This window comes from Varroa jacobsoni, unplaced genomic scaffold (genome assembly GCF_002532875.2).
Source record: "Varroa jacobsoni isolate VJ856 unplaced genomic scaffold, vjacob_1.0 contig00552, whole genome shotgun sequence".
NCBI classification, from domain to species: domain Eukaryota; kingdom Metazoa; phylum Arthropoda; class Arachnida; order Mesostigmata; family Varroidae; genus Varroa; species Varroa jacobsoni.
Genome location: NW_019214485.1, coordinates 37,200 through 53,643, shown reverse-complemented (window position 1 = coordinate 53,643; position 16,444 = coordinate 37,200). Strand labels below are relative to the sequence as shown.

Genomic DNA, 16,444 nt, shown 5'->3' with positions numbered 1-16,444 from the left:
TCTTGAAGCCGCTGGCCCTGTTCGTACGGAACCCGTTAATAGTGTCCTCTCAGTGGGCTAGCACTTTCACGTCGACGTCAGTCTCTCTCTCTCCATTTGCCAGTTTACCACTGGCACTGCCCTCGGATCAAGAGATGAAAAGTGGAGTCGTTTGTCTGCTTCGACCATGAGGAACGCGTGGCCGACGCTTGTTTGATGTAAAATCGGTGAAGACGCAGGCAGTAGCTCGTATTAGCTGACAAACGTGAGGATCAGTTTCTGGACCTCACCACCATCGGACAGCAACAGCGTTCTGTATCTATTCAGTAGCTTCGTACATCAATGTTACGCAAACTATAGTGAAATGGTTTTAAATGTGTTAGTCGGTTGTTATCACGGAGTTTAACACAAATTGGTACCGAACCTTATATAATGTATACTACTACTACACTCCATATAATGTAGGTCTGAGCCCTTAAACGATTCCTGTGCCGCTTGTTGAGCGCTTGACGACTGATGATGCTAGTAACAGCTAATTTCGGTCTCGGTCTAAGTCTGAGGTAAAATTCGCACGATCGTCCATGAAATTGAAATTATTGAAAATGTGTCTTTCCTTACATTTGAAACATACAAGTAACTGATATTATTAAGGTGTTTTTTTTTGAAACAGCAAGAGCAAATCTCTATTTTGATGAATCTATATTTCGACTTAAGTCGCCTCGCTGTGAGAGACACCTATGTGCCAGTAACCTTCCCTTTCATTGATTGTAGAGCTAGACGAGAATAACAACGCTAAGAAAACTGAGCAGGATTAATTATATTGTGTAATTTCGTTTTTTAAAAAATAGACGTTGCACTGCTGACTTCGTTGGACGTTGCGGACCATTCGTGCAAGAGGATAACACTGGTATATCCATCATGATCGGAACAATACTTAACGGGATATTCAGACACGTTCCTGATACGTACCTCATTATCTTGATATGATAAGTATCATATCATTATCTAATGACAATTTGAGAAGCACTAGGGAAAGTCCTGCTTCCCACTAATACGGCAATTGGCTTCTATTAAACTAAAATCAATAGATAAGAACATATATTTTCGCAACCTATGCAAACGTGCTAGATTAAGTATACTGGCTGGAACATGGGTTACTTCAAAATAAATAAAGAAACGCGGACTCCACTATTACTAGGTGCTGGATTCAAATAAGAAGTAAAAACTCATTCGTTGCCAGCGGTGTCACCAACGCCTTCCTACTAAACTTAGAGAAAAGCTTATTTTTAAGGAAACTGTAAACAGGTTTGGAGTAATAGGGAAAAACGGTGCGTCGTAACTGGAATTATAGCAATGATCAGTCGCTATCCAACCTCTTCATGGCGCTAGGAAATTTCACGAAGAATTATGTTTCTTGTTGTTTTGCCTAAGATCGATGATCTACTTTATTTCCAATTTTTGCGGGGCTTCCGAAAAATCTGAGGCAGCGTTCTATATGGCAAAGTGGAACGCTTCAATGGAATTCTGATTTAAAAGGAATAAAATTTAAAAGGAAGAATTTAATTTTTGACGAGGAGGGTATCTATGGTCAACAAAATCGTGTAAATAAACTTTAGTCGTTGGTTTTTTTTAAGAGACTTTACACAGTTTCGCTCAAGTTAATTATTGTATCTTTGGGATTTTCGTTCGTACCTAAAATTGTGACTTCCTCTATTGGCGCGTATTTGAGCAATGCTAATGAGTAGACACTTATCAATCATTTGACACCTGGTTCCCATAATAATCATTTGCGAATCAAAGAAATAATATTTTGAAAATAAGAAGTGAGTAATTAATTTTAATTGTTTAATTTACAATTTAATTAGAATAATCGCAGTTGATGTTAAATAAACATGAGCGCCAAAAATTACACTTTTAGTATATGCAACCAGTTTCTTTGAAATATTAGTTTTTGTAAAATACAGCCTTAAGAATAGCTCGTAAGAAAAATCCGGATTTAAAGCGAGCATTTTATGTACATAGGTGCAGTTGGGTAAAGCTTAATTGGCTTATCCTCTAGGCTAACCCATGTTACCGTGGTAGAACCTACAAAAAAGGAAAATTAGAGTACCCGGTTTATTGCAATGCGGTACTCGTCTCCGTACTGGAAGAATATGTCACCTGGTTGAAAAGACTAGGTCTGCTCCTTTACAAAATGATTTTATGAGTTCTCCAGGAACTCTAAGGAAGGTTAGAAAACCTACAAGAATGTTCTAGGTCAGAAAACTAAGTAGAAAGGCGTTTTATTTTTTATTTTATTACCATCATATGTAAAGCGAGTAAAGTATTGTCTATACAAATAATATACTATGGGGCATAAATGTGGGACAACTCGCAAAGACATAGTATGAAGGATCGACAGCTACTGTAGCAAAATAACGTATCAAAGTAGATAAATGACCTCCAATCGTTAGCTCGAATCCGGACCATTCGGAAAAAGCTCTAGTTATTATTATTCAACGACAATAAAGGAAACAAGCTCGTTCTTCTACTGTTACTATCGCTGCGATTTCAGCCTTCGCTTTTACGTTTCGGATGCATTGGCTAACGTATTTAGTCACAAGCAACATCACCGTCCGCGGCAGTGTTCGTCTTGTTTGCGTTTTTTGGTGCCGGCTATTATACACATGCTTGTTCCTATAACCAGGCCTATCGATATTAGACGTTTGCGCTCTTCAAGAGGACGAGTCGGCCCGCTGGCCTAGCTATTACGGGCGACCGTTCAGAATCTGACGGTTCTGGTAATATCGATGAATAGATGCCTGGGCGCAGTCGGAAACAGTAGCGTCCGTTTCGTCGGTCAGTCACCTGCTGCTTTGTGGATGCCAGCGGGTATTGCGTCGCCATCGTTGCAGTAGCCAAAGCGATGAGAAGGCGCCCGCTCCACCAAGCACGTCATTTTGGCGGCCTTGAGGCGCGTACGGCCTGAGAAACGCTTCAAGTGTAGTGTAGCGACCAACGTCAACAGAACAGCGAAGGGGCAAATCTCCAATCTGAGCAAAGGGGGTCGAGCCAGCAGAGGTAGCAGCAATATAGCCAGGCATGGGACTATCAAAGGCGGATGAGTGCCGAATAAAAAACTGCAACACTATTACTGGCAGCAGCGATTCCACGGAAATTTTTAGTAGGCAAGAGTGCCGTAATAGTCGGCACCGCTTTTGCTCACATCTGTGCAGCTTTTGTCTTCTGATTTCGGTTACTTTCCCATTTCCTTTCAGTAGTCTCCTTGTGGTTCGTCTTTTAGGTGATCGGGACAGTTTTCTATCTGCTATTCTTCCCCTGCAGCCTTTTGAACGCAAATCACGTGCGCGAGCCCTCAACTCATCTGCGCTGATGAATCCATGAACAGGCTGTTCCTGGTAAACAACTTCCAGCAAAGGCACCTTCCATAGCTAATCGGAGAAGTCATGGAATACTATACTTGTTAATAGCTCAGCGAATTGGTTGGAACTATTGTATACAATGGCAGTGACGACACTAGTAAAAACTGCACGGACTATGTTGAACTTTATCATATCGCTTCGCTGCTGCTATTATCGTTTCGGCATTACCATATTGCAACCTGGCAGCTACCAGAACCTCGGCTGGTCGTCCTGACGTGTGTCAGCCTGGGTTCATTCAGTTTGCTCACAATGCATATGTCTGTCGATCATATTTTTTTCTCCAATCTATTTTGTCAAACAGAAAAAAGCACTTGCCGATTACCGGAAGCAATCGTCCGTTGTTGCTTGTACCAATACATTTAGAACAAAATAACATTCATCGTGCTGCACGGAGGATGTTTGTGTACGGAGGCGCTCTCTACGACCGATCGCTTCTATAGAGATCGGCTTTCCCGAGTTCTATGATTCCCTTTTCATTAATTACCCTTCATAAACGGACGCATCAATTTTGTTCCAATTAATCCTGTTAAATTTTTGTAGACTTGCACAGAGGCGTCCTTCGAACGAGAGGACGTCACGAAACAGAAACAAGCGCAGACAGAAAACAATCAGGTAGCGGCTGAGCGATACGAAGCGTTCGAAAAAGTATATATAGCAAATAGATATTACGCTGTCTATTCTATCTAGCGTCGCCTTGTCGTCGCAGTTTATATATGGATGCCGCACAGATACTTTCTTTGTCAATAGTCGATGTGTTCAGTAATGCCGCTTCTCAACTTCTCTATATAGCCCTTTAAAGTACAATAGAGCAAAATTTCTCAGTAGATTTGCAATCTAAAAAGTCCAGACATATGGTTGGTTCTATTAAAGGTTCCAAAATATAGTTGAAGAAGATCCGGGAAATATGGCATGAAGATTCTAGTCCTAAAGGGATGTAAACTGTGGTTATCCATAGAAATTTTAGATGTTTGATATCTGGCACAGTCAGAATGTATATCTGGGATCTATATAAATACAACAAAAGAAATTGATCAAAATAAATCGTGAGTCTCACGATCTAAAAAATTCTTAAGAACGTTCTATAGCGTCAGTTGAAACGTCCGGATGATATCAAACACTATCTTTATTCACTGTTAATAATACTGTTAAAGCTGTGGCAAGAAAACCTGCTACTTTCACTTTCGATTTTCAATGGATAATCTCTAATTATCATCGGTCTTTAGGCACAACGTGTGGGTTTTTTGCAAAAAAAAAACAGTTATTACTTAGAACGAACGAAAGGCGGGCACACCTTCTTCAAGGCGACTACACCAAATTAAGGTGAGAGCAGTCATCACCGACTGGAGCCTTAGGCCCTGCTCGGGATAAATGAGGAACAATTGACGAAAATAAATGCAATTTTTCGACTAGGTTTGGAAAAATTCATTGCAAACGCTCGGAAGCGACGTTCCGAGGCCGCGGCCGGCAGATATCAAGTCCGAAATTCAGCTTTGCCGAACGAGTAGAAAAATCAGAAAGTAATAATTGGCTCAAATATTTAACGAGTCTGATGTGTTCGGTAGGTCAGCGTTTTTCGTAAAAAACACAATTATACTCGTTTTTTTATGCGCAAAGTAAGGTTAGCGAAAATTGTTGGGTTAAACAGTAGGTAGTATTTGATAATATTTATTCAGCTTATTTTCACCATGTAATAGTTCGCTCGAAAAGCAGTTTCGTTGTGTATATGAAATTGCTAAATGTTATCTTCTGCAAGAGGCGAGTGATAATCAAGCCGATACAAATAAAAACAAGCGAAGACAGACAACTTTTCCATTCGAAGATGTAGCTGCTATTTCGACTGGGTTATGACGCCAGACAGAGATGTGCAGAGTGGTCCCTCTGCACTGTTTCGTAGTTTAATCTGTTCTGAAACTGATTAACAGCTGTACACAAATGATAAAGGAAAAACTCGACGCCACGCGTGACATCTTTTTTTATTTGAATATGTTGATTTATTCTTATTTATAATCTGATTATTTCTATTGGTTTCTCGTTTGAAGGTTTGTCTCTACAAGGGTAAGAGATATAAAGCACACCTCCAACAAACGCTCTGAAATAAGCAACGTTTCATATATTGACAACGACAATATGCATCAGTAGAATGCACACTACGCTTGACTATGACTTGCTATCAGCTCCTTCGCCAGACGCAAACGAGACCAGCCCATAACACGATGTCTGACCATAATGCACTGAAGTATTGACGTTCAGAAAAGCTGTACATACGATGAACGACCTTTTCCTTTAGAATATTTAGCCATAGGGACTTTTGCTACAACTTCACAATACGTCCCTCCACGCCTCGGGTAGGAGGTGTGATCCTTACGCTGGCTTTTCTCACTGTTTGTAACCTCATGCTTTGGTTTTGCCCAGTTCAAATTTTGCATGGACCAATTTTATCGTCCAATCGCTTGTCTCTCTATAATTAGTGTCGCCTGCCTTTTACGCTGTCATGTGTATTATAATATACTGAGGTAGATTAACTGATCTTAAGAAACATGTGCCTCGTCTGAGTGCACGCTTTTCTGTTTCTTTCATTGTACCATTTTGAACAATTTTCTGTAATTGAAGGTCAAACCCGTGCTATAACACTGCCTCGCACTGGAAAGGGACTGTGGCTGGTGCTGTCCAATTCAGCGTCGTTGCGTACTGACACCATAAAACTGTCGGAAAAGCTTCACACAATATGGACGCCTACTTTCTGCTCTAGCAGGAGCGAAAAACAGACAAGAAGCAACTGATTTTTGGTATATCCATCTACCGAGCCACTTTTACTCGCAGATAGATGCCACTCAGCTGTAACAACAGCAGTTTCTGGACAAAGCAACATCTCATTGCATTTTACCCGTATTTGCAGAATCATAATAACTGCATACACGCAGTCGGTGCCCAAAGCCGATATGGTATTTCAGTTTGAGCGAATTTAATTAATTCGTAGTTTTTCGGGGGCAACGGGCCGTTTATCTCGCTGATGGGCTAATTGTTGTGTATAAATGTCATATTAAAGGCAGAGTCTGTCTTGTTCTAACTCAGAAAATGGTTTATGGCTTGAATATGTTTTTACCTTTATCTAGAAAGACCTGTCCTCGTTTATTCTATAAACGTCTCATACACTTTAGATAAAATAAACATTAACGTATATATTCATGAAATTTGCATTGTGTTGTGGAAAGTCGGGTCAATGATGTCGCCACGTGCCGAACGTTCCGAATTAAACAACCGTATTCTTATCAACAAGATCTAGTGCTCAGCGTTACTAATACAATAATTTTGGTATATATGTAAATTTGTGATACAAAAATTACTGAATGTACAGCAGACGCTTGATTCTGGACGTGTCAAAAGTCTTCTCAGATTGTTTGTGAGCACTTTTTGTTCTTATGAAGTTTCATAGAAAAAACAAAAACACAGTATATCGAATAGTGCTCGAAGTGGCACTATAGCGAGAAGCAGGGTCGCCCTATTCAATGTGAACTGATGTCCGATCTTGAGTCTTACAGTCTCTCGTACAATATGTCTGTAAGTGAAGCATGAGCTTTGCAGCCCGTCCTGCTGCTTAACAGAGCTCCAGTTAGCGTGTTAGCTAAATAAAATTAGAACGATTCGCTTTGTAGTGCATCAACGTAACTCTGAAATCTGCAAAGACTGATATATCCTGAGCTTCTTTTCTTCAGAACTTCCAGACAGCTAGCTCTTATTAAACATTGTAATGTTCAGAGTTGGTGCTGTGAGAGGCATCGATTAATATAGCAAAGACATTTTCGCTGCGGAAGAGGTCCCAGCACGCAGGCATCAAGCCTGCGGCCAGTTCAAGGTTAGCGTAAAATAGACCGCCAGGCACGATGTTACTGTTGCGAACTCCATAATAAAATCATCAAAATTTTGTGTCTTTGAACAGGGATGCACACGAGCTTAACTAGAGTTAATCACAGGAAAATTGCAACAATATTTAGCGATTGGAGGTTTTATTTTAGTAATAACAATAATCTAATTATTTACACGAATCCTACTAAAGTTTTACTCGTATGCAACAATTTTAAAAATCAATTATGTACATATGAAGTTAGATATGTCGATTACCACTCCGCTCTTATCGTAACCGAACGGGCGCATTTTAAGCCCAGTCTTTAAACTTGAGAATCCTAAATTCAGCATGTTCATTAAGTGACTAGGTAAGAATCACGTTTATCAACTTTGCAGACGTACAATCTCAATACAAATCAGCGGCATTCATGAGAAAATCCTTGGTTAAACCAGAAAGTTTAAAGGTCGACACGATCTTATTGAGTCAGCTCGTTAGTAATTAACTAGTAATAAAATTAATAAAACTAGATAAGCTATAGGACCGTCGTGATTTGACTCCACAGGAAATTTGTTTGGAACAGAGCAGAATTAATCAAGGAGAAGACGAGTGGTTCAGAAGCTAGTTCTGATGAGCGAATCAAGCCAACTCCGGTTTGCTAATGGCAGTGACGCGGTGGGCTGTGTGTTCGCCGATCAGTTTCCAAGGGCGGGCACTGACCGAGCTTTTTGGTTCGATCATTTGCTGTCATCTTCGAAGCGGGACAGCCCCCGAAGGGATAGAAAATGGAGTAGACGAATTAGAATTGGGGTCTCTGATGACATTCCAGAGGCATCACCTGCTAAAGCATCCGATAAGATCTTGCCCAAGAAAATCCCAACAGGTTGGCGAGTGCAAGGACAAGACCGGTTTCGGAAAGAAGATTTTCGCCTGGTATAAAAGGACGTCCTCTTACCGCACACCAATACAGTAGTTTCTTAGCTACAGCTCAACGAATTCTGTAAAGATGAAGACCATCGTAAGTAGCCGTTCCGAAGATCTCTTTTGCTAGAATATGAAATTTTCTAGTAACATGTTTATATGTTAGATCTATACTAGATCAAATACTCCATTTATTTAGCTGTAAACTCTAAGACTTTAGGACTGTACATTCAACGATTGAGTAGATGTTTTCGTGATTTAAATAACCGATTTTTGTTCGCTCATCTTTAGCTCGTCCTCGTCGCCCTCGTGGCTTGCATCGTTTCCGCGTACGCTGGCATCTCCTACACCGGCTACGCCGCCCCTCTTGCCTATGGCCACTATGCCGCTCCCGCCTACGGATATTCCTACAGTGCCTACGCCCCCGTTTATGGCTACGGCTACGGTGGCCCTTACGCAGCCCCCATTTACGGCGGACTCTACAATGGACTCATCCGCAAGTAGATTTGTCCCAGCTCATCCGTTCCAAGACTGTGTATTGATGCAATAAAATAAAAACGCACTGTGTACTTTAAGCACTCTCGTAATACTATTTTTACTATACCTTAGATAGATCAAAGCCGTTGGTTACAGCGACCGTATCTCCGTGATAGCTTAGTAGGTAACGTATTTGCATGCAAATTATCGTGCAGGTCGGGACTCGGACATAGACACACGTTGTTTCGTGATGAGAGCCAGCCGTCTAACCGAATGTTTAATGGTGATACTAGGCATTAAGCTCGCAACCTAGAGGTTCCTTCAAGCATGCATATAACAGGCAGAGGGGTAACCTAACCACTTTAGATAGCAAACGTGTGGATTAAAGACTAGTCGATGCGTATTGAAGAGGTCAAGGGAGAATCATTAATTGTTCGAGGACATCACATAATATTTAATCGCTAATTAAAGAAAGTGATTTTCTAAATATTTTCCAACGATATTATTATCTTTTTTGTGTTAGAACTTTCAAGTTCCTATGATGGTGCATTTATGACGTGTTTGTCTCCAAACCCTTTGGGCCTGTGGCGTAGTCTGGATCGAATAGTAGTTTCTTAATTAAAAAATTTATGAACAATAAGAAAGAACAATGAACGAACAACTTCAACTTCTCCATTTTACTCACATCGAGTCGTTTACACCGACAGGCTCATGTTTTTACCTCATAAACAAAACCAGCGCTTGTTATAAAAAGATCAGCAAAACGACAACTATGGCCTTCATAGTAGGTCATATAGGCAAACTGGGCAATAATAAAAATTTGTGTTAATACTGCTATTTCTGAAGAATTATTCATCCTGCTTCTGTCATGAAGGACTAGTTTATTTCAGTTGAATTTCGGTGATACAGTGGGCTGTCGTTGTGGGTCATGTTTATGTTTACGTAACCACTATGCTCCACACAATTAAATCATATTAGTAGCGCAATAACATTTGGCATTTCGAACAGTTGATATCGCATAGCTGAACTTGAATTTTAGTACTTACAGAATGATTATATCGTAGTACTTTTACATTTTTTCCAAACGGAAAGCAGATATTTGCTGCACTCAAATGGTCGGAGTTTTTTTTTTTACGAAATCATCAATGAGTCCTAAATCAACTCGTTCAGAGCCTTATTTTCAAACGGGTTTCGAGTCTATCTCACACTTTGCTGTCCGGATGCCTAGATCAAAACGCGGTAGATTTTTCATGATTTGCAATTAGCGTTTCACACTCCAGTCATATGGAGAAGAGGAAGCCATAGACGCTGGACCAACATCGTTATGTAATATGGTGCCTGAACCTACTCTGCTGCTTGTCATGTTGCAACTAGAAATTGCTGGAAGGAAATGGGAAAGCAACCGAAATAAGAAGATAAGAGCCGCACAGATGTGAGCAAAAGCGGTACCGACCACTACGGCACTCCTGCCTACTAAAAATGTTCGTGGAATCACCTGCTGCCAGTAATAGCGTTGCAGCTTTTTATTCGGCACTCATTTGCCCTTGGTAGTCCCATTCATGCCCATACTGATGCTACCTTTGCCGGCCCGACCCGCTTCGCTCAAATTGAACATTTGCCTATTCGACGCTCCGACGAATTCCGACGCTGGTGGGGATACCCAGGCCACAGTGGCGCGATTGGTGGAGTGGGCGACTTCTTATCGCTTTGGCTACCGTGATGATAGCACCGCCATGGTCGCTGGCTGGCACAGAATAGCAGGTTACTGACCGGACACTACTGATTCGGACTGTACCCAGGTATGCATCGAAACAACAGATTTTGAACGGACGCCCGTAATAGCTAGGCCGGCACGTCCTCCTGAAGAGCTCAAACATCCAATAGTCAGTAGACATGCCCACATGGATGCCCAAGTTGTACACATGCTTGCCCACATGAACAAACGTATATGTAATCAGACGCAAATAACATGAGCACGCCTACAGCCGATGCGGTTGCCTCCCCACCGCCCCTACCCCCGAACAAGTATGCTAGCCAACACATACGAAACGTGAAATGATGCTTTGTTGAAGACAGCGGCAGTAACAGCAAAAAGTAACGAGCGAGTTTCTGTTATTGTTGTTACACCATTAACTCATTGTATTATAGCTACTGATGCTGATGTTTTTATTAATGTCGATGTTACTGTTGTGTAGCAGTGCAATGCTATATCTTTGTGAGTAAAGAAAATTCCTCTATTCCTTCTACAAGGTTTGGTATATAATATTGCAGAAAAAAAAAAGCAACGGTTTGCTTTTACTTCGGTGCTTATTTCATTTGTAACGATGAATTAGCGTAGTTTTACTGAGAAAATATTAGAGACTTTCTACTTAGTTCATGCTAACTCAAACGGGTGGGTAAAAAATTTATTAAATTTTAACACTGCTTTGATAATGTTTATATTTAATAAAGTGAAATTTTATTGAGTATAAAATTATTTAGTAAAAAGAAAATCAGGTACGGAAATAAGAGCAAAGAATACTACAGTCTCAGGGAGGTTGTATAGAAGAATTTGTGTGGTAAGATTTGTGGAGTCTGAAGCGATCCTTAAACCGATGAATAATGAGCCCATGAATAGTTTTTTTTTTTTTTTTTTTTTTTTTTATCTATTGGGCTGTTAACGATTTTGGTAGACTTTGAAACTGAATAACTTCTGAACTACAACGACGATTTTTTATATGTGTGTTTTGATATATTTTATTTTTTGAAAATGTATCCGAGCGCTCTACGCCTTTTTTGGGCAGTAAAATACCTATCACTTGCGACTTCTTTATCTATTGCTTCTCGGAATAAATGCATAACAGTATAAGCTTGCCCAACAGTTGTCTTCTCTAGGGCATGGAAAGCTCCATAGACACGGACTTAGATCGGTAGAACAAGCGGGTTGAAGCCGTACTCTTGGATACTCCCTTGATAAATCTGAAAACAATTTGAGACTTGACGGTGAACTTTGACGCTGTCATCAAACGACCAGGCTGCGTGCTATCAGTTGATAGCACGCAGCCTGGTCAGACCCTATTTGCAATCTGTGAGTCTCTTGGGTAATTCAAGATGGCGGGCTGCACTTGTTGTTTAATTTTCAGTGAATATCTTACAGTAGGAGATGCCCCGGATTTTTATTGTAAGTACTACCATTGCCTCGAGTTTGAACACATTCTAGGGCGACGCCATTCTCTCGCCTATTCCCCTTTCCGAGCGGCTGTCGGGACTAAATCGTGCCTCCTCGATGGCGATTGTAGGTTCCAGGGTTTTTCGTTGATTAGAATTTCGTAAATTGTACGTAAAATACACTACATACACTTAATACAACTAACCCGGTGTCAACTCACGGGGATCGATCTTTTACTCCGTTTGCAATTTTTCAGTATTTGATTGATTATAATCTTGTAACATGTTACTAATGAAATGCCAGTTTTGACTGGCGGAACCCTTTGACCCCAAGCTCTATTTTCGTAAAGAGCTTTCTCGATTGTAACAACGCATTTTCGTCTTTCAGGCGCCGACATCCGATCACTTCCTCACCGGTCTTCAGCACTGCGGTCTCCATTCATTCGCACATGTCTTTACCAATATTCGATGTATTTCCGTAACGCTGCGGCCCTTTGAACGGCAAAAACTTAACCGCTAAATGTTGATTTTCGGCTCGAAAAGCTGTTTTTCTTCCTGCGTTCATTTCTGTAAGAGTAAAGTCAACTGTTTATTAACTTGTTCAAATGTTTATAAATGACTAGAGAACTTAGCAATAAGATTTCGCCAATAAAATTACCAAAAAGTTGTTCAATTTCAAAGTTTACTGAATCTGCTTACAACAACCTAATACTATCTTACTATTATAAAGTCAAAAAGATTATAAATAATTTCAGCCCAATAGGAACTATATGATCGATCGGTTCTCATAAGATTAGCTTACCACTAGAATTTACTATAATCTCATATACGCAATCACCTATGATTAACACATAAAGAGTGTAACGATGGGCGCCATTGTTTCCCGACTAGTCCTGTTTCATTTACCTAACGTTCTTCCAACGGCAATTCTTTAAAAACTCACTTAACTTACTGTAAAGCAGAGGACCATATAAATACCTTCTTTTAATAGGCCCTTTGTTGAATTTGTAAGCAATTGAGATGTAGAAACCATATTTTCATTTTACTATGACATATTACTACTACTACTACTACTACCTATACGATGAACGTGCACGAACTCGCTTCTATACTTAACCGTTTTTATCAATTACGATGATAAAACACAAAGATTGTTAGGTTATCATAAAAGGTAACTAGGCCATTCTAACCAAGCATAAAAATAACGGCATCAAAAGAGACCCATTTGCGGTGTGCCCATAAATAGTCTTGTAATAGCCATGCGTTCGCTACGCTAAAGCTATAGTTACGTATACTAGATGGAGCGTATGGGCTAGTCGTTAATTAATAGAAGACGGGACAAAATTGACCCCGAACTAAATCAACGTTTCGTAAAAACGATGATGCTCCTTGAAAATCAACCACGAAAACGGCAATTCCTTTAATTGATCATAGCATTCCAATATTCCTAAATATGAAACAGAATCATTGTGGTACTATTTTTTCTATTGTTAGGTTGGCGATCGAAAAGTATACCTGTAAGCTATTAATAAAACTGCGAACGGAGGACAAATATTATCATATTATTATTATTATTATTACGTATCACTGAATAAATATTTGAGACATCGTTGTAGCTTAAGTGAGTTCAACTTGAAATCTCTGCTAGTTTCTATCGAAGATTAGAGGACGCTCCGTCGTTTTGGTTCAGCTCGTGAGTCCAACTCTACAGCCGACCCTGGCACTTAAGGCAAACATGGTTTCAACACTTCACTCTCAAGAATATATACATGAAAGTATATGACTGTCTATTTCTAGACCGAGACAACAGCCCTTAATGGTTGAATAAAACTGATTATAGCGTAATTGAAGACAAACACTTCAATGACATCTTGTGCTAGTTCATAATCGATGAAGAACGATATTTTGTTTATTAAGTGGTTTATAAGCAACGCCGAGAACCGTTTTCAAGGATATTGTTTTTACCTTGATGGTGTCTCTATGACTGAGCGACCCATATAATTATTATTGTAGTAAATGGAATCGAGCAATCATTATAATAGAGAAACCTCGCCATATTATCATGTGAAATTAAGTTAAAATTGGTTGTTATTTTTTTTTCTATACGTATCGAGATACGGTGATCTTGTTAGTGATTTGCATCAGCATAAAAGAAGAAATAGCACATTCATTTTAAAATACCTCATTTATATGGAAAGCACTGCGCTCGGCTTACACACATATTTCAACACCTTTCCGCGATAGTCATATTACTTAAATTATAGGATACTCAATAGGTCAAAATCATTTATTAGTTTTTGATTGTCAACCAAAATCTATTTTAATGGGTTTACCTGTTAGATAAAAGTGCTCAAATCCGATCGTATACCACTAAATTGAAGTTCTACTGATAAGCCCGGGTCCATCAACCTCAGTTTGTAGTATTCCCATCGCCGCATCAGTAAGAAGCAGGGTTTTCCCTAGTGCTTCTCAAATTGTCATTAGATAATGATATGATACTTATCATATCAAGATAATGAGGTACGTATCAGGAACGTGTCTGAATATCCTGTTAAGTATTGCTGCGATCATGATGGATATACCAGTGTTATCCTCTTGCACGAATGGTCCGCAACGTCCAACGAAGTCAGCAGTGCAACGTCTATTTTTTAAAAAACGAAATTACACAATATAATTAATCCTGCTCAGTTTTCTTAGCGTTGTTATTCTCGTCTAGCTCTACAATCAATGAAAGGGAAAGTTACTGGCACATAGGTGTCTCTCACAGAGAGGCGACTTAAGTTGAAATATAGATTCATCAAAATAGAGATTTGCTCTTGCTGTTTCAAAAAAAAACACCTTAATAATATCAGTTACTTGTATGTTTCAAATGTAAGGAAAGACACATTTTCAATAATTTCAATTTCATGGACGATCGTGCGAATTTTACCTCAGACTTAGACCGAGACCGATATTAGCTGTTACTAGCATCATCAGTCGTCAAACGCTCAACAAGCGGTACAGAAATCGTTTGAGGTCGCAGACCTACATTATATGGAGTGTAGTAGTAGTATACATTATATAAAGTTCGGTACCTTAGCACCAATTTGTGTTAAACTCCGCGATAACAGCCGGCTAACACATTTAAAACCCTTTCATTGTAGTTTGTGTAACATCGATGCACGAAGCTACTGAACAGATACAGAACGCTGTTGCTGTCCGATGGTGGTGAGGTCCAGAAACTGATCTTCACGTTTGTCAGCTAATACGAGCTACTGCCTGCGTCTTCACGGATATTACATCAAACAAGCGTCGGCCACGCGTTCCTCATGGTCGAAGCAGACAAACGACTCCACTTTTCATCTCTTGATCCGAGGGCAGTGCCAGTGGTAAACTGGCAAATGGAGAGAGAGACTGCCGTCGACGTGAAAGTGCTAGCCCACTGAGAGGACACTATTAACGGGTTCCGTACGAACAGGGCCAGCGGCTTCAAGAAAGCCAAACGTCTTCAAGGCTTGGCCCAGTATAAAAGGCCACGAAACGCGATCGTGAGCACAGTTCTCGCCCGCAAGAACCTCAACCTGCACTTGACAATGAAGGCCGTCGTAAGTAACTTCAGTGGACTTTTAACTGCAGCAGAATTTTTGTGTCTGAAGTCAGTTACAACGTGACCTCAGATTTTTGAAATGGAAATGTTCTATGCCATATCCTTTATTAATCATATAAGATTCTGCTTAAAATGCAGCGCCATCTGAATTTCAGCTATGTACACTCTATCAATCGTATCTATAATCTCGAATCGCTTACCTTTACAGTCTACAATCTCACACGATCACGAGTATATATCTTAACAATTTATTTTGTCGCTCATTTTTAGCTTGTTCTCGTTGCCCTCGTGGCTTGCATCGCCTCTGCCTACGCTGGTGTTGTTTACACCGGCTACGCCGCCCCTCTTGCCTACGGCCACTATGCCGCTCCCGCCTACGGATATTCCTACAGTGCCTACGCCCCCGTTTATGGCTACGGCTACGGTGGCCCTTACGCAGCCCCCATTTACGGCGGACTATACAATGGACTCATCCGCAAGTAGATTTGTCCCATATACGCGCATCGCATTTGATCGAACAGTTGTACATTGATGCAATAAAAACAGAAATTGACTGTGATTTCTGAGCACTAACTCGGTGTCATCCTTAGTACAAAAAAAAAAAGAAAACCGGTGCGTGGAAAAGAACGGCATTTAAATAGAAGAGAGTATCTAGTAATTTTTCCGGAACTTGGATCGATTACACTTAACGACCACGGACTGCTAGCAAGTCTTATTATTAGTCTACCCTCTAAGTTTTGAAGGAAAATAAACGCCTATAAAAATTGTAAATATATATTTCTATGGAATATTATTTCGGATATGTAACACACATATATAGCCGCTTCTATCAAATATTCATCTTCCGAAATATGTAGGGATTTCAAATGAACGTCTACAGGGAATATCACTTCGGTGTTGTTTTCTAATCCTCTATAAAAAGTAGTTTTACTCAAGACGTTTATATAAAACCTGGTAACAGATCGCTAGCTCCTGCGATTAGGATAGTATTCTTAGTCAATTGGATTTAAGTGTTGTGCTTTGTCTTTAGAAAGATGGAAGGCTCGCCGTTCTCGTAGAACATGATGTTCG

At 40.1% G+C, this 16,444-nt stretch overlaps 2 protein-coding genes across 2 annotated transcripts; both read left to right on the top strand.

Annotated features, from left to right (window-relative positions):
* Positions 1-8,139: 8,139 nt before the first annotated feature.
* On the top strand, positions 8,140-8,738 carry LOC111271355 (uncharacterized). Its single transcript, XM_022852090.2, has 2 exons — positions 8,140-8,260; positions 8,455-8,738. Exons 1-2 carry the CDS (start codon positions 8,249-8,251, stop codon positions 8,665-8,667), a joined length of 225 nt encoding a protein of 74 aa, XP_022707825.1. The 5' UTR covers positions 8,140-8,248; the 3' UTR covers positions 8,668-8,738.
* Positions 8,739-15,260: 6,522 nt separating this feature from the next.
* On the top strand, positions 15,261-15,946 carry LOC111271348 (uncharacterized). Its single transcript, XM_022852085.1, has 2 exons — positions 15,261-15,371; positions 15,644-15,946. The coding sequence occupies exons 1-2, from the start codon at positions 15,360-15,362 to the stop codon at positions 15,854-15,856; spliced, it is 225 nt and encodes a 74-aa protein (XP_022707820.1). The 5' UTR covers positions 15,261-15,359; the 3' UTR covers positions 15,857-15,946.
* Positions 15,947-16,444: the final 498 nt, after the last annotated feature.